This window comes from Haemorhous mexicanus, chromosome 14 (genome assembly GCF_027477595.1).
Source record: "Haemorhous mexicanus isolate bHaeMex1 chromosome 14, bHaeMex1.pri, whole genome shotgun sequence".
Classification (NCBI taxonomy): Eukaryota; Metazoa; Chordata; class Aves; order Passeriformes; family Fringillidae; genus Haemorhous; species Haemorhous mexicanus.
The window spans coordinates 7,516,297-7,541,804 of record NC_082354.1 but is presented as its reverse complement, the minus strand read 5'-3'; the positions used below and the strand labels follow the sequence as shown (position 1 = coordinate 7,541,804).

The window sequence follows — 25,508 nt, the reverse complement described above, 5'->3', positions numbered from 1 at the left end:
ATTAGCAGTTTAATGTCAGCAAAATGAGACCCTACACATGTTGAGAAAACATCAAGGAATGGCCCACAACAAGCCCTATACTGTTCCAGGTAAATTGGTACTGCTTTCTGAACTGCTCCTGCCTAAATCTGTTGGTAAATATCCTGTGCTAAATCACTGCTTCAAAGAGCTAGTTACAGTAGATAATGGTCTAAGTATCCAAGTGTTATGAAATACTTCAGATACTCTGAGAGCACTGTCAAGTACTTCAGTAGCCACATTACAGACCATTTGGAAAGCAAACATTATTTTTAATTGCTCACATTTCTACTTCTAACAGATAATCCAAATGCTGATTCACTAGCTGACATCTTTTATAGACAGCCAAATAGGAGGACAGAACAAGATGACCAAGACAATGATCCATTGTTAACTATCTATGACATGTGGAAAAGATGAAGCTACATCATCACTGAGGACCTTGGCTTTGACAGTCAAACCAGAGTTTTACTGCCTGCACTAAAATATCATCAGCTTTTCTGCAAATGATTATGAAGTGTGCTCTATTTAAACATCAGAAATTCTGTATTCTACTTCCCTCCAATACATTAATAAGAAACATCTATGCAAATAATGTATTAATACCTACACAGCAGCCTGAACTGAGTTCTACTTAGATACAGTAAAATACAAACCAGAACTTAAAGCACTTGTCAATTCAGGCTTTTTAGTATGTGAAAGACACCCAAAACAGCTAAATCACACCCACTGGGAAAGAATGTTAACAAAAAATAATCTGTTATTTTACTTGGTGCTCTAAAAGCCATGTTTGAGCAGTAGAGCCATGCAAGTCAAGAAGATAATACGCAAAAAAAAAAAGGTACAACAAACAGGAAGAAAACAACTCCACTGAACAAAAGAAGCTGGTCTAGTGATTATGATAAAGAAACAAAATAGGTAAAACTGCTAGAAGAAAAGAAGTGGCAGACTTTGAAAGTTCAGTGACTGTGAGACACATACAAAGGTTTACTTGATGAAACAGTGAGCTGCCATTAATAATGCAGTAAAGTCCAAAGCGTTCACTAAATATTTCTTCTGCAGATGGACACGTGCAGTCTGTTGGTTTGTCAGTGTCTCAAGAGTAATCATGAATATGATTTTTATTATCTGAAGCTCTTCCTTTAAACTTTGGATGAAACTGATTTTATATTTACTCTAACTAAAAGAAACACAAATGCCAAACTGAAAAATACCAGCCAACTTCTGTCACACAAATTTTAACTGTATATATTTATCCCACAACCTTTATTTAAGTACTAAGGTAGAAACTGCAGTTCAATGATGGTTTTCTAGTGAGAACCAAATCAAGTTTGAGACTTTCACAGCAGCAAAAAGACTCAGTGTTACAATGACAAGAAGAATCCAAGATTAGTTTGGGAAAGGAATCAATGACAACAGTTGTTGGTGCATGCATTTGTGGGGGCAGGTAAAGAGAATTAGCTCTAGAGAGGCTGTTGTTCTTCCCACCTCCAAAATAATACTTTGCACTTCAAGAGGTAAACTGCCCACACAACTGTCAGTTCTGGAGGATAAAGAAGAATGATTACTGAAGAGCTACAATGGGGTGCTCAGTAAGGAACACCAATGAGGACAATCTGGTCCATCCTTCATCTTGAGAAAAATCAAAACCCAAACAAACTTGGATTTCAGCTCTGAAACACAGAAATCAAGATACGAAAGGGAGAACAACAGAAGTGAGAACTTCTTGTAGCAGTGAGTATTCCCATTGGATACACAAGGCCTGAACATGCCATCCCACTTCAAACAGATGCAACCCCAGGGAAGGGGGAATGAAACCTGGCTCTGCAGAAACACTGCTGGCATACACCCATGTCAAACTAAGTTACAGGAGTTTAAGTGGTACCTCTGGCTCTTGACAGTGAAATCTAAAAAGTTTTCATAAATATTGCTATTTTTTCTAATTTGTAGATAGGAGAAAAACCATGAAGAAATGTTAATTCTGGTGTATAAAAAACCCTTATTTCCTTGCCTACTCTTTTCTTTTTTTTTTTTTTTCCTTTTACCCATGGACAAGTATGACTCAAGCTTCTTGCCAGTCAACACCCACTCACCAGTCACAGGAGTATCAGAAGCTGTATCTTCTGTAAGATTATTTCCTAACATTTTATCTATAGACAAACTTATCCCTTCTTACATTCTACCAGCATCAGTTTTCACCCCTTTCATCTGTATTATTTTGCTAGATCCAGATCTAGTCCTATCAGGATCATAACATATTCACTCCCATCTATTTTTAAAGCTACCAAATATGTGGTATTATTTGTGCAATGATGGCTAACAATTTTATGCTTCAAAATATGAAATAAATACACGTGTATGTGTGTCTACATAGCTGTATTTAATCCCCCACAAAATCCTGCTGATAAAAATGAGTCTTTGAAAGAATAGGCCCTATAACTGTAAACATCTTGGTTGGATGACACTTCCGCCTGCCTTTTTTACCACCTAGATTATTATCAATACATTATTACTTTCACCTCAATGAAAGTCCCACCAGCTAAGGAACACACCAGGGATTTTTTTATTATCTGTTTCACTCAAATTACTTCAGGGAAAACAACCAACATACCTCCAGCTGTTTGCTGGCTTCTTCATTTCTCAGTATCAGGGATAACTTGGTGCGAAGACTCCGAAAGTGCATATCAATCAGCATGTTGGCCCGCTTCGTGGTCACATCGTTGATTGACTGAATTGTTAATAAACACAACAGTGCTTTACACATGGACTCTTGAAACAAACCACTGCCAATGGTACAGTAAAACATTTGGACTTACCAAAATAATAAGCTGGTGGTTTTCAGAATCATATGTTACAGAAAAAGCTCCAACTGCCTTTTTGAAGTCCTTATGTGCAGATTCTTTGGCACACCTAGGAATAAAAATGTAACAAAGTTAAAAATGGTAACCACTGCATTTATGGTTAACAGCCAAAAAGAATAATTCCTTAATAGAAAGAATGTAAATAAAGATTTCCAAGCTCTCCCTTTCAAAGCAGGTGTTATTTTATTCCATTATCATTTATTTTACTAATTTTTCTTTCATTTGTTTTCACATGAGTAGGATTAGAAGTATTTCAGAAATTTTCTGTATGTAGATCTGTGGAATGACAAGTTAAACAAAACTACATTAAAAACTATAATCACTATGATCAGCAAGTTCAAGATTTCAAACACAAAATGAACCATTAAAATGGGTGATTTTATTTTAACCCCTGCAGCATTCTAAGGACCATATGCTCATCTCATGCTGTGCTTGGCTTCTCCAGGTTTCCTGTGTCCACTTGTGTATGCTGTAACACTAACTTCAGGAAGTTTTAGTCTAACCTGAATTTATAACTCATTCCACACTGAGGCAATAACACGCATCTCAAGGAAAGCAGAAGGTGATCTGAAGGTAAACAAGGGGAGTCAGTGTTATTCTGAATTTTAGAGCTGTAACTATATGACAACAGCATGTCCATGGCCTAGGAGAAAGCTAGCTGGCTTTGTATCATACTCTGGGAGGTTCCATTATTGCTCAACTATTCCCAAAGCCATCATCAAATAATAAAAGTTGACCAAGAATGGATTCAGATTAACCTGTCCACACCACTGAACAGCACTGAGTGAAAATCTTAATCTGTATTACACAAAAACCTTAAAATTTTGAAGAAAGTGTTTCTTCCTCCAGGAATAAACCGCAATTCAAAAATTACCTTTTCTATTTTTCAAGTATGACCACATCGATATTTGTATTTTTTACATTCATACATTTCAATAAGTTAATTTAGAGTGGCAAAAAGCATTTTTATTTCTCTTGTCTCAGGCTTAAGAAGTACCCACACTCAAACAATTATAAAGAAACGCTTGTACTTACATTTGCCTTAAATCTTCAGGAACTGCCAGTTTGATTTTATGAAAAGTATCTTTTGTTGCGGGTTTATTGGGGTTCACAGATCTCAAACGCTCAATTGTGACAATTTCGTTGTATGTAGCATCACAGGCTGCATATTCTATTACGTAGAACTGATATAAAAATAATAAAATCATCCAAGCCACATATTTTATGACATGAGTGAGCATTACACTATTAAGGAAAAGGTACTTTTGTTAACTGTACAAGTCAAATTTGACTTCTCAGGTTGAGGTTAATGGTAATTGCAATTGTCCTAATCAAGAAACTCTTAAAAAATGAATAGAGATTAGTTCAAACCACAGTGTACATCAATATATAAAGATAAAAGAAAGAAAAAAGTTTAAGTAAATATAAAAAAAAAATATATATATATGTATATATGCATACTCCTACCTCACCCTTTATCATTCTCACTTTAGCCAACCACCAACAGCAGGGTTCTTTTTCATTTGCCCTGGAATAAACCTGAACAAAATACATACATTATATCCTTAAAAGTCATCACAAAAGCTGACACTAATATGATCAGGAACTCCATAGGAACAAAACCCCAGCAAAATATCTTAGTACATAAAGTCTCTGAGCACAACACAGAAAGCATGTAATAGCAAGATTGTATAGACAAATAAAAATAAATAATACAGTGCCCAATCTACTGGCATTAGCTGCCTCAGTCCTGCATACAGTCAAAAGAGAACGATTCAGACTTTTACATCTGTTAATATTTAGTCAACAGTATTTCTAATTGTGTGTAGGTCTGATGAGGTCCTACCAGTGGGTGAGGGGGGGGGGTCACACATCTACTCTTCTTTAAAATATATATGCTATCAGCCACACCCACATTACAGCAGTTTTGCTATTTTCTTATCTTTCAAATTAAAAGCCTACAGAGCATGCAAGCAGAATGCAAATCTTGCAAGTACTCTTTCTTTAAATTAGTTATAAAAATAAATGTTACAATTTTATAAATAAATGAGGTTTTAGAAATAAGCTGCTTTAAAGTCAATCTCTTTGCATATACACATAAGTATTTACATATACACATATATTTCTATGTTTTTATGCATACACACATATAAAGCAAATTATCTGATTCAGCTTGAAGGTTTGGTAATAGAGACATTATTACTATACAGCTTAATAACTACAGTTCATCACCTGTTTCTGAATTAAATGTCCTAAAAAGGACTGATCTGTAATCAATGCAGATTGAATCAATGATCATGTTTGTAAATCAGCATATTTGTAACTCAGCATGGAGGTCATGGCACATGGCATTTTACACGGCCTTTTGCGGTACATGGAATTTACACGGTTTATTACTGTCAGACTCTGGGTTTGGTGATGTGCCTGACACTGTGCTTTCTGCAGGACTTGGAATCAAAGGAGGTGACATCACCTAACATGGAAGCAAACCTTCCAGTGGCTAGGCTGCCATTTTTCTCAGCAAGTTCTCTCACTTCTCAAGACAAGAGCTGTTAATGGAGCATACACACCTCTACTTCATCGCTTTCATTTATGTCTTTATTATAGCCTGCAGGTGGTGGGAACCTCACATCATGGAATGGGATTTGTCTCTCTGGTTGCCAGCTACAAACAAAAATCACAGTGAATGGTCTAAATATTTTCATCCTATTTGTAAACAAAATCAAATATTTTTAATCCATTAATTTTACAGTTTCAAATTCCGTGGAGCTTTTGTGCACATATGTATTAAAGGTAATGTGATCCAATTTATACGTCATAAGAAAAAACACATCCAAATGACCACTAAGCATCTTAAATGAAACCCTGATGCCCGCTGCAGTCTTTTCAATCTTCTAGTAGAAGCTCTTCCTCTATTTACAGGTATGGTTTTTAACCCCAATACCAGAAACACAGATTAAAAAATATTCCATAACACATTTGGACACTTCCTTCAAAACAGGTCTGTATCTTCTTTTTCTTTGCTTCTACTACAGGTTATGAAAATTTGATCAGGATCCAGTCTGAATACAGTTTGAATTTTCAGTTTCTTTAATGGAGACTGGATAATTTTATTTTCTAGATGAAAAAACTGGTATTCATCATTTATCTATAGAACAAATTTTGTAATAATGGAATCTTCTAAAACTAAGGCCAGACATTCACATGTGAAAGTCAGTAATGGTACACTGTTGACTTACCCAAACATGGCTTGTCATCACATAAATTCAGTAACAATGTGATTATCTTCCCAGCAAAACCCATGTTCCTATGGTTTTGCACTTGAAAGTATTTAAACCATTAAAAGCATTTATATAGAAATATCACAAAATAGTAGATACTAAATATAATTTTAAAACATGCCAGCAGCAAGTTTAGAGTATCTAATATAAACTACTCTACACTAAGCCATATTTAGGTCAATCAAATGCAAGGTTGACACTCTGTCATTTACAGGTACAACACCAGCAATACACTTACTTGTTTTCAAATGAAACTGTTATTGAATCTTCATGCACATCCTTTACAAATGCCTGTGGAGGAAACAAAGTATAATTATGGTATGCTTATGGACACTTTAAAAGTAATTTTAAGCCTGTAAAACACATCCTTTTCACAAATATTGATGAATCTCACAATGAAAGTATGTTTTAAAGTCAGCCTTTTTAATTTTGCAATAGACTTATATAAAACACATACTGAAAGCTGATAACCTCCTTGGATTCATGACTGCCAGCACACTGATACACAAACAGAATGCCTCAGCTATGAAGACATTACTTCTACTTTTTAGAAGCAACAGGAAAGGTTAGTAGGAAATGACAAGATAGTTCAAGAGTTTTAAAAGTTTCGTTTTATAATCACATTTTATGTATGGACTGGAGTAGAAATAAACATCAGTATTCCTCAAAAAACAAATGAAACCAAAGCCCACAAAACCTCCAAGTCCTGTCTCTCCTTTCCTTACCTCAAAGAACATTTGAACATTGCACTAGCAAAACTCATCTATATCAATTTCAGCAGTTATCTTCCCCATATTTACCTCATCACACTAAATGTGTAGAGCACAAACTTTGGATAAATGCCCTGGGGCCTGCCTTCCCTTTTTTCCTGGGGGAGGGACAGCAGTTGTGCTCTCCATGCCACGACAAAGCAGAGGACAGAACCAGAATTCAGCACCGAGGGCTCCTCCTGCCATAAGCACTCAACAGATTTGGATCTGTCAATATTTAGCTTAAAGCCTCCAATGCTTCCCCCATTCCCCATCTACAGAACAGCAAGACCAGCATACTCAAAGAACTTTGGGATTTACCAATGAAAATATTTTTCTTAGCCTAAAACAATGGAGGTCACAGGTTAACCAAGGATGAAAAGATCGTGGGAGTTTTATTCTTTATTTTTTGAAGTACCTCTATGAACTTCTGAAACAAGTTGCTGACGTGCTGAGCATTCCACTAACATTAGTCCACACATAGTATCATTGCAAGGTAGGTAAATAAAAGCCCATGAGCAAGAAAGAATAGAGATTTTTTTCTGCTAATGGAGATCCACCTTACTAGATAAGAAAATTCTCAGTAAATCGAAAACAATTTAGCAGCAACTACCACTTCTGTAGAAGAATTAGTTAATGAACATTTTATTATTCTCCATTTTATTGTTCTTGCCCTTGCAAGTTTCCAAGACAAGAAGAGATCTTATCCCTTACAAGAGGGTAAGAGTCTCTCTTATATGGAACCTAAATGGTTTTTAAAAAATTCTTTTGCTATTTTTGCTTTACGAAGTATTCCAAAATATTTCCTGAGTTGCAGCAGTATCTTAGTAGCAAAGAAGAGCAACACCTGACCTAATACAGAGCTCCAAGAACTGGCTAAAATGAAGTGGTAATGCATGTGAATGTCATCACCCAGAGTCATTCAGTACAAGGAAGAAACCATCCGAGTTGAGAACTGAAACATAACCAATGCCACTGTGGCTAGAAGTCGAAGGAAAGCCACAGTGACAACAGCAAAAAATTATTTTACACCTTGCTCACCTCTCAATACTCTTAAGAACAATATTTTTGCCAGCAAGCCAAGGAGACTTAAAAAAGTCTCCAAATGTATTTGCATAATTATGAATTTCAAAATACCATATTCCTTCAAAGGGGATTACAAGCACAGCTGATGTTTTTCAATGACATGGTACAAAGAAGACTTAAGACCATGTCTCAAGATCATGTTCATAGGAGTACAGAAAAGGTATTTACATGAAGAGGCAACAGAGCTCTCAGGTGATCAGTATTGATACATTTAGCTCATGTTTCATATTGTGTTGTATTCTGTAAGAAGATTCTAGAACTGGATATGCATTTGAACAATACAATGGTAGTCCTGACTCATTTCACATTACACATATCACCTTCAAGGGCTTCACCCACATGTCATCCAATGGTAGTAATGTGCAACTTATTCTTACAGATGCAGCTGAAATGGATGCCTTTAGCACCTGAAAACCACTGTGATCACTACCAGATACTAGGCATGGCTCCTTTGTGCCACAGACTGGACAAGGATTAATAGTAGTACTCGAGTATGTAAAAGCAGTGATTATTTTACAAGGCAAATTCCACAGAAATCATACCAGCAATAATTAATAGCTTTCAGGAGAACAGGTAAGAGTAACACAACCCATGCCCTGAGAAACAATCTGTTCATACCTAATTTTCTCATATTTATAAAATGTCAAAAAAAAATCGCCTTTCCTCGTACAAAAGGTACTTTGGGAGAAGTCATCACCTCTGTGGTGATGAAAACACCAAAAGGTGACCTAATCAGCACTCTAAAAAAGTGAAAGAAAATGGCAGAAAAATTCACAACACAGCAGCAAAGAGCAAGACTACATCACACAACCAGAAAGAAACAGAAGAGAGCTCCTAACATCCAACTCACCTTGAGCACAATCCTAGGGACTACAGCAGTACACCTCATTAAAGGTAATAACGCTAAAACGTACCATTAATAAGTTAACCAGGATGTGCAACAAATAAATCTAAGTTAAACAAATACATCTAGTTAAGACTAGCCTGGACCTTCAAACTGTTTAGCAATTGTATTATCTGGAAACAGCAAAACTTGAGAGACACAGCTGGCTGAAAGAGGAATGAACTTCACTGTCCTGTTTCAGCTCTCCTTAAACAGTTCTTGCACGTTGCTTTGGTCACAATGCAGAAATCAGAGGGAACCTGAACCAGGAACACTGGTTAAACTACTGACCTTACACAGGTAGCATCAATACACACACTGCCAGGGAAAATCACAAATCTGAACCTCTTCAGCTTACACCAAGTTCAGAAGAGTCAACCACAGAAACAGATGAATACCTGGTTTTCCCTTCAGTCTGGCCAAAAACACTGATGTCATAAGACTGAGGTTTGTCTTTTAATTAATAGTCTCGCAAAATTAAAAGAGTTCATTGGAATAAATTTATAATTAATTACAAAGTGAACAATGCCTTGCCAAATAACTAATTTCAAGTATGCAATATATGAAACATGTCTGTACACCTCTCTGTAATCTTTATGCTTAAAACCACTATGCAAAATATTTTAATGACTATTAATACAGTCCTTAATATTTGGTTGTCTAATCCTATCTGTCCAGAGAAAGGGGGTTTTCCTTGTTTTTCAGTTTCTTGTGTCACACAAAAATGTCAGATACTTATCACATCAGTTTACCATTGTCTGGACCACAGCATCATGTCAATTTTCCTCCAATATGAATATTTTAACAGATTTGTAGTACAAAAACGTATTTGGACTCTTCAGCACTATATATTTCAATTTGTACCCTTTCAAGTACAAACAGAAAAAGTCTGAAACATTTTTAAGTTTTCCTTAAAAAAACCTAATATTTAAGCAGCAATGCCTTTGGGAAACCAAAATTAATACTTATCCCAACTGTTTGACAGCCTTGTTTTTGTAATACTTGTGAAATTACACACAATGTTAAAAAGAAATGAAGCCTTTAACACCATAAGCTAAATTAACAGACATAGGACAAGCCAGCCCCAGATGTCAGTAAAGGTAGAGAAGGGGCTCTAATCTCATGAGTTTCATGAGAAATACAATAAGCATTAATCAGCCTTTTTGAGATAGAGTGTAAGTAGGCATGGAAATTCAAACATAATGGTGCAGATATATGAGCTTAAAATGCACCCCCATGAAGGGACAGAACAGTGGCTCTGATGAATTTGGACACAAAGATGAAATGCCTTAAAAACAAAGTGAAACTGGACAGAAGCAAAATGAGGTAACAGGACAGTGAAAGACTGATGAGCTGACATACCATTATTGCTAACAGCAGAAATACCAAGAAAGAGTACACAAAATTCTGAACAGAAGCACATTTTGTAATGGCAAAGGTTGATTCTTCTTCTCTAACAGGGAAAAAAAAAATCAAATGTGGTAAGTTTTCTACACCAAATTTGACTCTGAGTCACATAAACCATTTCATTTCTCTCCATGCTTCAGATATAATTAAGTAAAAAAGTTTACAGCATGGCCTTTCTCAAACACATAAACATCCACATTCTAAGAATGGCTATATGCTGAATATATGGTCTAAATTTTACAAATTGTTTGTTAAAAAAATAAGAATCATTGGAAACACCAGCATATTTTTATTTTTATGCTAAATGGACACTTCAAAGGAAAAAATAAAGGCTTCTGTTGCCGTGAAATTTTGCTTTTTTAAAGTCTGCTCACATCATCAGATATGAGCATTGTCAACCATTTTAATAAAGGAGGATAATTAGCTGTAAGAAGGGGAAGTAGGGAAAATACGCTTTTTAACATGAAGAAGGCTATGTTGATAACAAACGTGCATCTATGGTTAGTGTAACCGTTCTGTAACATTTCATACCTGTTGGAAGGAGAATGTCAAAAGGGAACTCGGTGTATAATCAAGTCTGAGAAAGGCTGGACATACAAAGGAACAGAATAGGGAGAAGAAAAATAGTCACAGAAATGGTCACCAGATAAGGGAAAGTGCACAGGCGGTCATCCTCAGAAGGACTGAGCAGACAGGCTCATGAATGTACAAAGAGACTGGAGATATTGGCTGAGGGTGTCTGTATGGAACAGCAAAAGAAAAAAAATGGATACAGAGGGCCACAGGAACAGTTGCTAATAGTGAGACCCAGAGTAATAAAGTAGTAAGAAAGATGAATTATTTTATCAGCTGTAGCTTCAATGAAGTTATCTATAAAACCAAGCAAACAACAGCAAGGTGCTAAAACTATTGGGATAAAATGTGGAAGAGTTTCACAAGGTTATAGAGCAAGAAGTGTCAAAAATTGTGTTATAGACAACATATAGATATTAACAACAAACACCATCACAAAACGGACGGCCTCATAAACAGGATGCTTTCCATCTTTAGCAGAGGACACGAGAGAATCACTCCCAAACTCAAAAAGAAAAATCAATCCCATGTTGGAAAGGCATTCAGCATGTCCCCTCTTAGAGAGAAATATCTAAAGCTAATCCCAAAAAGACGAAGCAAAAGCTGTTTGTTAGTCTTCTGTGAATAAGAACTTCAAAACCCAACTTACTACTCCTGCACAAGAAAAGGCACAAGAAGATAGGTCCTAATACTGCACACCTTCAAGATTTAGTTATCTGGCTGTGAGTGCAAAAAGGCAGTTTCCCCCCCTTGGATTCACAGTCCTGGTGGTTGTTGGACCAGTCTTCATAAAATAAGTAAGGAAATCTAGCATTTTCTTTCCAAGGATTCTGGGCCCAACCACATAGCAAGTCATGACTAAGCATCTCTAGGTACCAGACTGTCAATTATCCCTGAATCATGCCCATTTACTGCACTGTGCTTTCCATGGAATCATTCATCTTGGGCAAGGAGTAAAGAAAATCATGAGAGCACAAAGTATGCACTAAGCAGCCTTTTAATTCCATTCAGAAAGAACTAGCCTGCACTACAGCAGTCAGTCACATCAACACACTCCAGTATTCCAGTGCACCTGACCAGGATGAAATTTTAATTCAAATCTTACAGCTGGCTATGAAGGCATCCTCAAACCATCTCCTATATCTTGTGTGGGACATGAATCCTCTGGATATATCTCAGAAAACACTGGCTTGTTACTTTCAGCAGGGCTTAGGTGGGCAGTTTTGTACTGTCAAGATCCAGATGCTGGTGGGTACACTCAAAATTGTTCAGGTCCTCAGAGAGACCTACAAGGAGGAGATGAAAAGCTGAAGCCACAACTGGGTGCCTACTTGAGCCACTTCATCCCATCCTGACCACAGCAGCCTCATACTCCTCCTCCTTCCATGTCTTAGAAACAGGAGAGGTATTTTCCCAAAAAATTTACATATTCTCATTAATTCAGAAATATTCAAAGCCAAATAAACCTTCACCTGTTATCAGTAAATCATGAGATTGAATAAAAGAATTATTTTGCTTTTGGTTTGTTTGAAACATTACTGCCGTAAATCACTGCTCAGGAGGCTGCTTAACGAAACTTCTAAAACGAAAAAAATAAAATCATCCTGCAATTAACTTGACACCACTGCACACTTCTTGCTATGCTGGGTCAACATTAATTTTTCACAACTGAATTGCCCATCTCTAAGATGGGCATAAAACTCACAAGAAAAAAATTAGATATATTACTTTACAACAGAGTGATAGTCAGACATCATGATGAAAGAAAAATCTGTAATTAGAATTCAAGTAATTCAAATTAGGGGAAACCAGAGGAAAATTGCTGGTTTATACTGAACATTATTGCATGAGAGTGTAAAACAACTCCCACTTTTTTATTCCATAAAAAAAAAAAAAAAAGTTGCATTTATTTTAAGCATGATGCTCCATCTCAAGGGGTAATTCAGGTAAAAACAGATAAATCCATACACCCATTTTTCCCTTCAGCCAAAGCTGTTTGGTTAGTAATAAAGAAGAAACAAAAAAATCCTGTCAAAATTTCTAAAAGTTAAGGACAAACATAACTATACTGCTTGGGGCAATGTCTGTGTTAGAACCTGGATACACTAAATCATGAACAAGCTTCCATGAACACATGCTCAAATTAAGCTTTCACCTACACACAAGGGGTAAAGGGCCCCATAGTGTCAAACTCGAACATAAACAATAAAAGTTTCAGAAGCTTTCAATTCTCCCAGGTTTATTCAATATTTGTCACTAAACAATGTACCATGTCATTATTACCATCATCTCCTTCACATCATTCTGTAACTACTATAATTTGATAAAAGCCTCATTAAAAGTTCTAATGTTCAATGTATTTAATCCTTCTGCTTCTTTCTGACCAAATACTGTACCTTTAAAAACCTAAAACTGATTTTTTAAAGTGCTAGATTATTTAATTCTAGGAAGCAATTTACAGATCTACAACTTTGACTACAGCACTGTGAGCTCATAGGAGCTTATTTACCACTGATTTGTATCACACACTTTTTTTTTTTAAATTATTTTCAGAATGGGATACTAGCATACTAGCACATGTATTTTAAAAATAAGCTTTTAAGAGATGTTTTTTTCTTAGAAAAACTCAGAAGTTTGGAACTACATCATTTGGATATCTACCTGGCTTACCACAGGAACACGTGAGTGTGAAACTCTACCCGGTCCTTCATTGCTAACATAAATATTGGATGTTGCACTATAACTAGGCCCAATTTTTAAAGTCCTAGGATCATTTAAACCATGGGAAACTGGCAGGAACTGATCCATGGCTGTTCCTGGTATGTTGATAACAGGTCAATGAGAGTAGGCCCAAACCAACCTTACCCAAATTTTATTTTCTATAAAACTACGAATTATACCCTATTAATAAGCTGATTAATACAACCCAACTCATGCAAAGCCACACAATACTACACGGTATTAATAAAACATATTCAGCGCTCACATGTTCAAGGCTCAGGGCTGGCTTTATTAAGCACAAGGGCTTGGAAACAAACATGCAATGCCACTAAATAATTTCAGTGCGAAGAAGCACATTTGATATCTATATGTATTCAGAGACTCAGCACAGATATATCTGGCCAAGCAACGCTGTCTTCAGTATCAGGCAGCTTCCCCTGCCATGGCATTAGGAGCAAGAATCCACCACAGCATTTCATCAGGAATGTGTATTAACGAGGGCCCCCCTTCTCCCCGCCTTGCAGGCCGTGCTCATGCAGTGCAGCTCTCCTGGAAACCCGGACGGCGAGAGAGACTTTCCTTAAGTAGCGACAAAAGCTGAGGATTTAGCAATTAATGCCCCATCCCAGGGCTGATCCTCGCTCAGCGCCGGGACAAGGCGGCCCCGGGCGCCCCTTCCCACAAAGGAGGAAGGCCCGAGGCCTCCCTGCTCTCCCTCCTCATCGGGCCTCGAGTCCGCTCAGCCCCGGCGGCCCCCGGCTCGCTCTCCGCGGCCACCGCGAGGGACCCGCCGCGGCCTCCACCCCTGCCTGCTTCGCCCTCCTCCTTCCTGCCCCAGGGCCTCGGCTCTCCCTCAGCGCGGGGAGGAGGAGGAGCCGCCGCCGCCTCCTCCTCCTCCTCCTCCCGTTGCCGTGCCCGCTCCCTCCCCAGGGGCCCGGCCCGGCCGCGAGCACCCGGTACCTTGTAGAAGGCCCCGTTGGAGCCCCGCACCTCCACCACCAGCTCCTCCATGTTGTGCGCGGTGCGGGAGACCCGGGCCCGGCGCCGCCTCCCTTCCCTTTCTCTGTGCCGGCGCAGGCGGGGGAGGAGCGGTGTGTGTGTGCGGGGCGGGGGCGCTCGGTTCACGCCGAGCCCGGGGGTGTGGCCACCCTGGGCGGGAGCGGGGGGCAGCGCCGGGGGCTCCGCTCGGCGCCGCCGCTCTGGGCCCGGGGCCGCCGGAAATGAAACCGAAACGGCGGCGGGCGGCGCGCGGAGGGCGCGCGCAGGGCGCCCGGTTCGCACGCGAGCGCTCGGGGCCCGTGTCACGTGACCGCGGGAGGGGCGGGGCGGGAGCGGGCCCGGGGCCGGCGCGCGCCGCTCGCTCGCCCACCCGCCACCGCCGCCGCCTCTGTAACGGCCCCGCGCGCGCGCAGCCGCAGTGGCGTGGGGCGCGCGCGAACCCGGCAGTTGCGGGGCCGAGGTCCCGCCTCCCTCCCCCCCACCCCGCCCGTTGCGCGCTGGAGTGACCGCCCTGGTGGCCAATAGGGTCGCGCGGAGCCGCGCCGCGCGCCTGAGTGACCGCCACTGCTGGCCAATCAGATCGCGCAGCCTGAGCGGCGCTGGTCGGGGCGCGCGGCACTCTCAGCCAGGCCCGTATGGCGGGGGGTGTGTGTTCGTGTGGGGCCGCGGCCCCGTGTCCGTGTGCCCGGCTCGGCCCGGGCCGCGCTCAGGCGGGAGCGGTGCGGGCGGTGCTCAGGCCTGAAACGGCGCCGAGTAACGGCCTCGGGGAGCGATGGCCTTGCGGGGCCCGGGGCGAGACGAAGAGAATGACGGTCCGAGCTGCGCGGGGGCTGCTGGGATGGAGGGGGACATGGCGGCGGGGCCTGTGGGGTTCGGGCTCGGTCCCTGAGGGGCTGCCCTGTTGGGGGGAGAAGGCTCTGCCGTGCAGTGGGCTCTGCCTGCCTGGCCATGGCCAGGTGTTAACAATAAATGTGAATTGAGCACACACTTTGAGTTCTTTGATTAGTTTTTGGCGCCACAGTATAAGAAAGCGCTAAAGCGCCTGTCCAAAGGAGGCTACAAACATGGTGAAGGCCCTTGAAGGGAAGCCTTGTGAGTAGCAACTGAGAGCACTTAGTCTGTTCAGCCTGCAGGAGGCTGCAGGGAGACCCCATCGCAGCCTGCAGCCTCCTCGTGAGAGACAGACACTGCTCTCTGGGGGAACGGCCTGAGGCTGCGTCAGGGGAGGCCCAGGTTGGATATCAGGAACAGGTTCTGCACCCAGAGGATGGTCGAGCACTGAATAGGCTCTGCAGGGTAGTGGTCACAGCCCTAAGGCTGCCAGAGCTCAAGAAGTGTTTGTACAACGCTCAGGCACAGGGTGGGATTTTAGGGGCTGTCCTGTGCAGGGCCAGGAGTTTGATGATCCTTGTGAGTCCCTTCCAGCTGAGGGCAGTCTGTGATTCTGTGAATCTTGACTCTGCGGTAGGAATAGTCCTGCTCCTTCAGGGGTTCTGCTGAACACCTGAACAGCTCCCAAGGGTCTGGTACCAGATGAGCTGAGCTGAAGGGATGATTCCTCTGCCTCGCCCTGTAGCAGTTCCTTTGTTCGACACACAAGTTCTCTGTAACACATACTAATATTTTAGGACTGTAGATTCCATAATGTTGGGAAAGATCTCCAATATCACCGACTGATCCTTCAGCTGCACTTAAACCCTCATGGACATTTCAATGTGATACTGCACATACAGTCCACTGTAGAGCCTGGTGGTGAATAAAGAGCTCCACTATGTTGAAACATCTACCACTTAGGAATGCACTGACACAAAAGCTTCTTATTCAGCCTTACATTAGACCTGCACAAACGTTAACATCTTCATGTTTTCTAACATAAATGCAAAGTATCAGAGAAGGAAAAAAATCCCAACTGCTGCCCCTTTGTGCTCAAAAATCACAATGTATTACTGTGGTTGTGATTTCTCTGAATATGTGTGTGATGCTCTCCCTGCATGTGTCGTGGTGAAATTCTACCCTTTGCACTCATTAGACAAGCAGTCACAGGATTAACCCTGCTTGGGGTTAATCAGTTTTCTTCAGTTCCTCTTGGACCCTGCAGAGGGTCCAAGAGGAACTGAAGAAAAAAAAATATTTAAAATGAGGGGCGGAGGAGCAATGACAAGTTTTCTTGTATGGAAAAACCCCACCAGACAGATTAGATCTTAAAGAGTCTTCATGAAGGAATTTAGATACAATAGATCACTGTTAAGACTTGTTCATGTTTGTTTTTGTTTTGTTTTGGTTTTTTTTTTGTTTTGTTTTTTGTTTTTTTTTTTTAATTGGAAACCATATAAAGGGTTCAACTCAACATTTCAACAGTCGCCAGGAGTGATGATGCCCATATTTCCTAGTCTCTACTGACCTGTCCCAAGTTCTGGGTCTGGTCCTGAGGACAGAGTAGAAACCCAGTACTTCTATTTCTTACTCAGATCTGCACAGTGCTTGCAGCTGATCTGCTGACTTGATTTGTGGTCCTTGTGATTTGAAATACCTCTTTTCATCATCCAAATAATTAAAAGGCAAAATAAAACAACTTTGGCTTTTATTCACTAATTGATTCACTCAAATGGCTTCTTAAATATTTATAGAGAATGTAAGAAAAAGGTCCCTTCCCATCTCCTCAGGAAAGTTGAAGGACAGAAAGCTCAGGTGAGGGACACTCCTTGGTCATATCAGAGGATGTGATCCTTGATCATTGGTATCAATTTAACTAATACTTTTTTCTGAGGATTTGTATCTTAGATGTTCCGGCTGTTCATAGACCTTCACCAGAAAATGCCAGCCTTGATTCCATACATTGAGGGAGTTAAGAATTTAAAATGTAGCCATTGGTGCCTACCTTTCAGAGCAGCAGCAACCGTCAGAGCCTTACCAACACCCTGCTCAGTGAAAGACTCCTCCTGTAGACACTGGGCTAAGAGTGACAGGAACTACTGAGTATTATCCTCACGTGGAGAGATTTACCTAAAGGGATGGCCAGGGACGACAGATAAGAGTTACTCATGAAACATTCTTTTAAAAAGATGATAATCCAATTAACGATCAGAGTCTCTTAATGGAATTTTATACCATCTTCCTTACTTACCTATTTTGGGTTTCAGTCTTGACAAGATTCGTAGAGATTTTAACTCAGCTTTTCAAATTCCTATGGGGTGGTTTTCCTTGTGCATTACTTCCCATGGCAGCCTATCCTGGCTGACTCCTTGTCCCCTCCATTATGATCTGTAGCATGCCATACAGGTGATACTTAGACCTCCATATTTCCATTTAAGACTGGTAGTCACAATATATGTAACTCGTTTCTGACACTGTGATGCTGAGACAAAGGGACTTTGCATTCATGTGGGATACATAGGATTATGAGTTATTTCAATGAGACTAAACAATTCAGACTGTTGTCTTGTCAGTTTAAAGCTGCAGCCAAAAGTGTCAGGGGGCAGAAGACTATTACACTCTGATAAAAATGGTCAGATGTTCTTTTCTTGCTAATTTGCATGATATCCTCAATAAAGGCTTTTCTATAACCTCACTGAAATGGTGATGTTATAATAAACAGATCAGCACTTGGAAGAAACTGTTACAGTTAATAGAGATACAAAAATAAAAAACTTCTTAGGCATTGCTTTATGAATAATCAATAATAGCTGAAGGTTACATATAACCAAAATATTGCAGTTTTATTAGCTTGCCCTTGACTGAAGTGATACACAGAAGTGACAGATATCCCAATCAGGGTGTAGAGCAGTGGGTATTCCCAGAGTTTGAAGACAAGCTGAACTAAACTAGGGAGGATTTGAAATGTTACTGTGTGTGGACAAGAAATCAGATTATATGATGCCTGTTCATTCAGTTCTTTGAATAGCTAATGTGAACTTTCTCTGGGAATGCTAATAAAATACTCTGTGGGGTAGTGCTCAGATGGAGGGACAAAAAAAGCAGAACAATTGCAAAAAGACAAACCTGAATATTGCAAAATGATTAAAACAAAAAATCCTTCATTACATGTAATAGGATGGTGGGTAATCTTTAACCTTGTAAAAATATATTAGTGAGAAGAGCCAACTAGTCTATTGATTTTCTGTCTTAATTATTTAAGCTGACCTTCAATGAAACTTAATTGTTTCTCTGTTTCTTTTGTAAGTCATTAGTTCACCTCTGCCTCTGAATATGTAGTTTTCTGCATAGTAGCCAGGGAGTAGAGTGCCATCCTAAGTTCATTTTTACCACAGATTCTACTTTAGTGTAGATATATGTTTCCACGAGTGGTTTTTAGTTTCTCCAGTATACTGTGTCTTCCTGACCTGAATATGGAAACAAGGCTGAGGGATTTAAGACTACTTTGTTCCTGCAGGACAGAAGCCTCCCAGTTTCACAGAGAAGAGTCAAAGAAGTAAACACTGGAATCTGAACTTCAGGAGGTTATCAAAATTTTTAGCTTACACATATATAATTTTCTAAAAATCTGTGGTTTTGAAATACTACCTATTAAACTATCAAGCTCTAGCTCAGTTTGCTTATTCCAAAACCAACATTTTCATTCAACTCACCTGTGAAATAATTGTGTTAGTGGGTAATCTCTTTGTTGTTTGCGTCATGTTATGTTATTTGTTGGAATAATATCTGCATTCTTCCAGAACTATGGCTGTATATCACGTTGGTCCACAGCTCTCAGTAGCAAATTTCCTTTTTTTGCATGTCAGTGAATTTGAAAGAGTACTATGTAGCATTTTGCTGCTTAATTATTTAGTTTCGGCTCCCACTCATGAGTTTCCACCCACTTCTCTTGTAACTCCACAAATGCATTTATCATTATATTAAACCAGCATGTTATTTCCTCTGCAGAAGCATATTGGTATTGTAAACAGTCCTTTTTGACAGACAGCACTCACATTCATATGGAAAACTGCATGTTGCTTTACTCAGCTAATTTTTTTTTAATCACTGACCAAATAACATGAGATGAAAGTGAAAATGAATTATGTGTATCTTGAATATCTCTGAATCATGTATATCTTGAAAATGAATAAATTTAAATAGAAAAAAAACCCTCAGAAAACTTGGGCTAAGACTGGTTAGAATGCAACACAAGATAAATGTTCTGCTGTTGTCCCATGGTTGGACACATCCATAACCACCCCCATGGTGGTTAACCACTGCCCTCTGTGCAGTGTGTGCTGGGTCACACAGCAGCCCTCAGTTCAGGTTAGGGACTTCTAGTATGAGCATACAGCCTTTGAATAAGAGCTTTTTTCTCTGAGAACTAAAAACTTAATATTCTATACTAATCATGAGTATAGGCATTGATGCTGTGATTAAAAAAGGAAAGATTTTGGTGCATTAGCAGTTGCTCTGTCTGGGGTGGCTTTCCTTCATAGAGTTAAGAATTGTATCCAAAAGTTACTGGCATCAAAATGACCCTGATTCTCTTGACTGTGTGGAGAGGGAGGCAAGCAGCCCTCCTTTGCAGTGGCTGTAAGCAGAGCCTTGGGTAGCAATGCAGATGGAGACAGCTGTGCTGTGGTCAGCACACTTGGATAGATTCCACAAGGGTCTTCACTGAGTTTTCAGCCAGCCCCTGTCTGTGGGTGAAAGGGCAGCACTCATCAGTGTGCTGCATTTGCATGGCCAGGTGTTGGTAGTCAGTGGGAAGGGGATCGCAGGTGTGGCAGGTGAGAAGCTGCCAGAAGCTTCCCCCATGTTTGACAAAGCCAGTGGAGCTGGCTCTAGGATGGACCTGCCACTGGTGCCAAGGCCAAGCCCATCAGGAATGATAATAATGCTTCTGGGCTAACATATGTAAGAAGGGAAAAAAATACTGAGTGGGAGTAGTTGTGGCCAGAGAAGTGAGAATGTGTGAGAGGAGCAGTCCTGCAGACAGGCAGGTCAGTGCAGAAGGAGGAGCAGGAGGTGCCCCAGGTGCTGGAGCAGAGGTTCCCCTGCAGCCCCTGGTGCTGTCATGGAGAGGCAGCTGTGCCCTGCAGCACAGGGGGGTCCTGGCAGCAGGGATCCAGCTGCAGCCTGGGGAGGAGCCCACACCAGAGCAGGGGGATGCCCAAAGGAGGCTGTGACGCCACGGGAAGACTCTGCTGGAGCAGGCTCATGGCAGGGATCTGGCCCCATGGAGAGAGAAGCCCATGTTGGAGCATGTTTGCCAGCAGGACTTGTGACCCCACAGGGGACCCACTCTGGGGCAGCCTGTGCTTGGACGGTACCCTGTGGGAGGAACTCACTTTGGAGAAGTTCTTGGAGTGCTGTGTCCTAGAGGAGGGAACTCGTGCTGGAGCAGGGGAAGAAGTTCTCCTGATGGCAGACCAGCAGCAGAAACTTTGAGTGATTAACTGACTGTAACCCCCATTCTCTGTTCCTTGGCATCTTTGGGGGCAGGAGGTAAAGAATTGGGAATAAAGCCCATGAAAGAAAGAGAGGTAGAGGGGAAGGTGGTTTTAGGATTTTTTTTAAATTGTCATTTTCCTGGTCTGATTTTGATTTGTAATACACTCAACTAATTTCCCTAAGCAGAGTCTGCGCTATCAGCAACGATATCAAAGATGGAACTCGTGAGCTTAGAGAGTCTACATTTCTAGTCAATCTAAACTAGAAAAATTTCAGTCAATAGAGTGACATTTCTAGATCACTCTTCTGAGTGTATAAAACAGAACATGGCCATGTTTTTCTAGCACCCATTGTAAATCCATTGGGTTACCACCAGGCCTTTGTGTTGCTGTGTGCAGAAACAGGAGGCTTCGGTCTGAAGCTGACACAGAGATTTATGAAGGTTGATGACTGCCTCTCTTGAATATACTGCACTTTTAGCTGAAATTAATCTGAAAACATCACATGACTCTTTCCAATCCATAGCAGAATTCCCAGTGATGTGGAGGAGCAGTAAGTCTGTATTTCAAAGGCTATATATGCCAGTACATTTATGTGGCCTTAATGTTATTTTTATTGACCCTGGTGGGAACTGCTATGGAACTTCTATATAAAATGTCATTCTCCTGACAGACTGTGATATTTAACTTCTTATTAGAAGCATATATAACTTAAATTATTTGTATTTTTCCACTAAATTGTTATAGAAAACAATGTTGTAATCTTATGCTGTGGCAACAGATGAAGTGTGTGTGAAAAAAAACAAGCAAAAGAAAAAGTTACTCTGAAATAGCAGTCTTTTAGTTATGCTTTTTTGTTGTAGTTGGTTTTGTTTGTTTGTTTTAGTTTTGCTTTTTTTTTTTTTTTTTTTTTTTTTGGCTGACATAGCTGACATTTTTGCCCCGGTAGCTAATGTTTTATTCTTTACTAGTTCGGAACACAGTCTTTGACATAGCACTTATAGATTAATATCCCGGACACAGCTATGCTTTCACTTTTTATTTTCCCTGTGTCTTTCAGCCATCACTTCATACGAGCCCGCGTTTCCCGTCCCTCGGAGCCCCGCCGAGCGGCGCGCGTTTGCGGGCTGAGGCTGCAGTACCGGGCTGCGGCCACACGAGGGCGCCCCAGGACCGGCCGTGCCGATGGTGGTGCTGGTGCCGATGGTGGTGCCGGTGCCGATGGTGGTGCCGGTGCCGATGGTGGTGCCGGTGCCCGGAGCCGGTGCCGATGGTGGTGCCGGTGCCGATGGTGGTACCGGTGCCCGGTGCCGGTGCCCGGAGCCGGTGCCGATGGTGGTGGTGGTGCCGGTGCCGATGATGGTGCCGGTGCCCGGTGCCGGTGCCGGTTCAGGCTGCGGGCGCGCCCCGGCTCGTGGTGCTGGCACTGCATTCACTGCGCTGTGGGGACAGCACATTGCCTCACTCAGCTCCCTAAATACTGCCTATGACCACCTCGGGACTTACAGTGTCTCATAGAAACCAGGAAAAATGCTTGAAACACTAAGAGCCTATAATTCCTTTTATTTTGGTTTTTGTTAATAGTAAATTTAGTCTCTTATAAAGGATTTTTTTTATTATGCTGAATGTATTTTAATTTTGAGAGCTGTCTTAAATAATATGACCTAGAGTGTCCTTCTATTTCTTGCAGGCTCTCAGAAGACTGTCAAGCACTTGTGCAGTACGTGTGTCAAATCCTGAAGTTCCCTTATGAACCCTTTAACTGGACTAAACCTATTTTACTTTGATGGTCCTGTTCCTTTTAGTTTAGAGATCTTTTTCATTTTCACAGCCTTTCGAAGAAAATCTTATGTACTGAAAGTGGAGAGAGAGGTTTTGCTCTCTTGGGTTGTAATGAAAAGTCAACTAAATTTTCTCATTCAGTGGGAGAAACTTTGGTGCTGCACCCTTTACACTTTGAAAGGCTCCACTTCAATAATGTATCAGTTAACCAAATCAGATGAGGTTTTCAGCAAAACCATCACGATATTAAAGGGAAAGTTGCCAAAGTAGAGTTTTGTCAGAACTCATTTGTCTCCCCACTTTATACATCTGCTTTTGTTAATATTATTGTCAAAACATCTAGTCCTGTACTCGATGTTAGATTAACAATTTACACCTTTACAAAAGATTTGGCAGAACTCCAGTGTTTTGATGTCAGTTGTGATTATTGATTTGCATTTTGAAGAGGTGTGATTCACTCAATGCATCAGCTTTCCTTTTGTACATGTAACATTTTTCAGAAGAGATTTCAGACAGAGAAGGAAAACAAGACCTAGGATATTTATTTTATGAGTGCTCTCTGAATTTCTCGGAATAAGAAAAATTGCTGAGCCTGGGAGCTAGAGAAAGAAAATTTTAACTTTGGAAGGAAAACTTCAGATTTCAGTGAGTGCAAGACAGGGTTCCTCTGGCAGAGGTGTTTTCCTCTGCACCAGCTGCAGTGGCTGTTTTCGTTTTGGCTGCCTGAGAGTGTGGGCAGCTTGGCATCCCCTGGTCTGAAAAACAAAAGCTTGGGTTGGGGACAGCAAAAAGTTCCCACTAGGCAGCACAGGTAATTTTCTCACCCTAGAGTCACCAGCTGCACCTCTCCACCAAACTGGAGTCCTGGGACAAGGCTGTTTTGGTGCAGGGCTCTGCTGAGCAGAAGTGCCCCAGAACTTTCCTACTTCCAATGAGGTCAAGGTTCCTCCTGCCATCTCCTGCTTCAGTCTGCAGCATCTAAGCTGCCCAGCTAAGAACAGAGTTGCAGTGCATGACCTTCAGACATGCCTTCCAATATAAATTATTCTGTGATTCTGTAATGGTGCAGCAATTCTGCATTTCAGGCATGTTCAGATATTCATGCTATTTGATGGAACAAGAAGTGATGTCCATGTCCAGTTTTCATTAAATATTAAAATGCCACATCTGTGGTTAAAATGAAGCTTAAGAGGCACTATTTTTCTTCTTTATTGACTCTTTCAGTGCCTTGTTAAAACTCATCTGCTGAGCACATTGCAGCAGATGTCTGAGTTGGAAACGATACCAAAGAAAGATTGGAGTGTGGACACAGGTTCTGCCACAGAGGATTTATAGGGATGTCAGGTATGGCTGAAAAGTAGCTGATGAACATGGAAGGATAAAATAACAAAAAAGACACAGTTAACCAACTGCTGAGAAAAGCATCTCTGAACAAAAGAAAAATGTCTCTGAAATGGCTGTCTACATTTCCTAGGAAGAGACAAGTGTTAGCAGTCAGAATCACAACACACCAATTGTTCTTATGTGACATTATGATGATAGGCATCCTACTCCCTGAAGGAATTTGTCTTAATGAAATAGTGTGGCACTTTCATGTAAAACTGCTTCCAAATGGTATAAACACAAACTGTGTTTATACCAAAATGCATAAGAAATTGTGTTTGTACCAAAATTCATAAGAACATGAAACTTCCTATAGTAACCTGTAAAGTCTATCCAAGCCTTTAGTTATGTCACTCATAAAAGGGAAGAAAATGAAGGTAGTCAAAGCTTTTGGCCCACTGGAAACTCATTATGTGCTTTACAACAGCCTGAGGAAGAATAGCAGGACTCTGGTTACTTGAGGAGATGAAATGAAACAATATTGCTCATCAGGTAGTGTCTCAACTATTTATTATTGATTGGACAAAGAATAAATAAATCTCAGCCTCTGGGCTGAAGCATTAGGGAATATGACTGTTACCAAAATGATAGGGAGAGTTTTACAGACAAGACAGAAAGAACTCTGGATGATGCAATTGAGAGGAGGATGAAAGGCCAAAGAGATGAGATCACTGAAAGAGATGAAAATCTCATTCTGTAAATGAAAATAATTCCATACTGGTGGTCAAGCAGCTGTAGAAGCCAACAGTTTGTTGGTGGTGAAGCTGTATGAAGTGAAAAAAATCAAGATACTCATTGAAAAGAGCAATGGCAGAGAGTCTGTTTCCTCATTCTCCCTTCCCCATGTCCTGAAAGAGTGCTGGGTAGGACAGCAGGAAAAGCCACCGAGTGTGGTCATGCTGGAGGACAGCAGCATGGGCAGCCTATGGCACAGCATCTTTCTGACTCATCTCTCAGGTCTGTCTTAAGCAAATAACTAAGAATGATTCCTAGTAAAGTCAAGAACAGTTTTGTTTGTTACCTGAGTAGGAGCAGAGTAGAGCCAGCAATGTTCTGTGTGTGAAACAGGTCTGTCAAACAGCAGCACTGCTTGGGCATGTAGAAATTAGCTGTTGCTGATGGGTTTTGCTATAGCTATTGCTGATAGCTGTTGCTTTGATTTTAACTTTGACAGCTTCCCAACAGGAAAAGGAGTTATTAATTCAGAGATTCTGTTTAATGAAAAAAAGGTTATTGAGAAGCTGTTTGTGTCTCTGTGGTTAACAAAATTGTGCATCAGAACCGATCAAGAATTATCTGAGGAGAAAAGGGAGGGTCTACATTTAGATAAAAACACACAGGGCATTAGGAAGGCAGAAAAGGAACCACAAGTGAGGTCTCTCTTTTAAGTCTGT

The 25,508-nt window shown here is 40.8% G+C and overlaps 1 protein-coding gene across 3 annotated transcripts in view; it reads right to left on the bottom strand.

Moving 5' to 3' along the window:
- Positions 1-14,830, bottom strand: part of FMR1 (fragile X messenger ribonucleoprotein 1) — a 29,958-nt gene extending 15,128 nt beyond the window's left edge. The window contains exons 1-7 of one of the 3 annotated variants that reach the window (XM_059858943.1): positions 14,540-14,830; positions 6,399-6,451; positions 5,450-5,543; positions 4,347-4,418; positions 3,915-4,063; positions 2,835-2,928; positions 2,630-2,746 (exon numbers count right to left, since the gene is read on the bottom strand). In XM_059858943.1, the coding sequence (XP_059714926.1) occupies positions 2,630-2,746; positions 2,835-2,928; positions 3,915-4,063; positions 4,347-4,418; positions 5,450-5,543; positions 6,399-6,451; positions 14,540-14,590 (630 nt within the window). In that variant the 5' untranslated portion in view covers positions 14,591-14,830. The remainder of the gene's footprint in view (positions 1-2,629; positions 2,747-2,834; positions 2,929-3,914; positions 4,064-4,346; positions 4,419-5,449; positions 5,544-6,398; positions 6,452-14,539) is intronic. The other 2 variants (XM_059858942.1, XM_059858944.1) reach the window with 2 other exon arrangements.
- Positions 14,831-25,508: the final 10,678 nt, after the last annotated feature.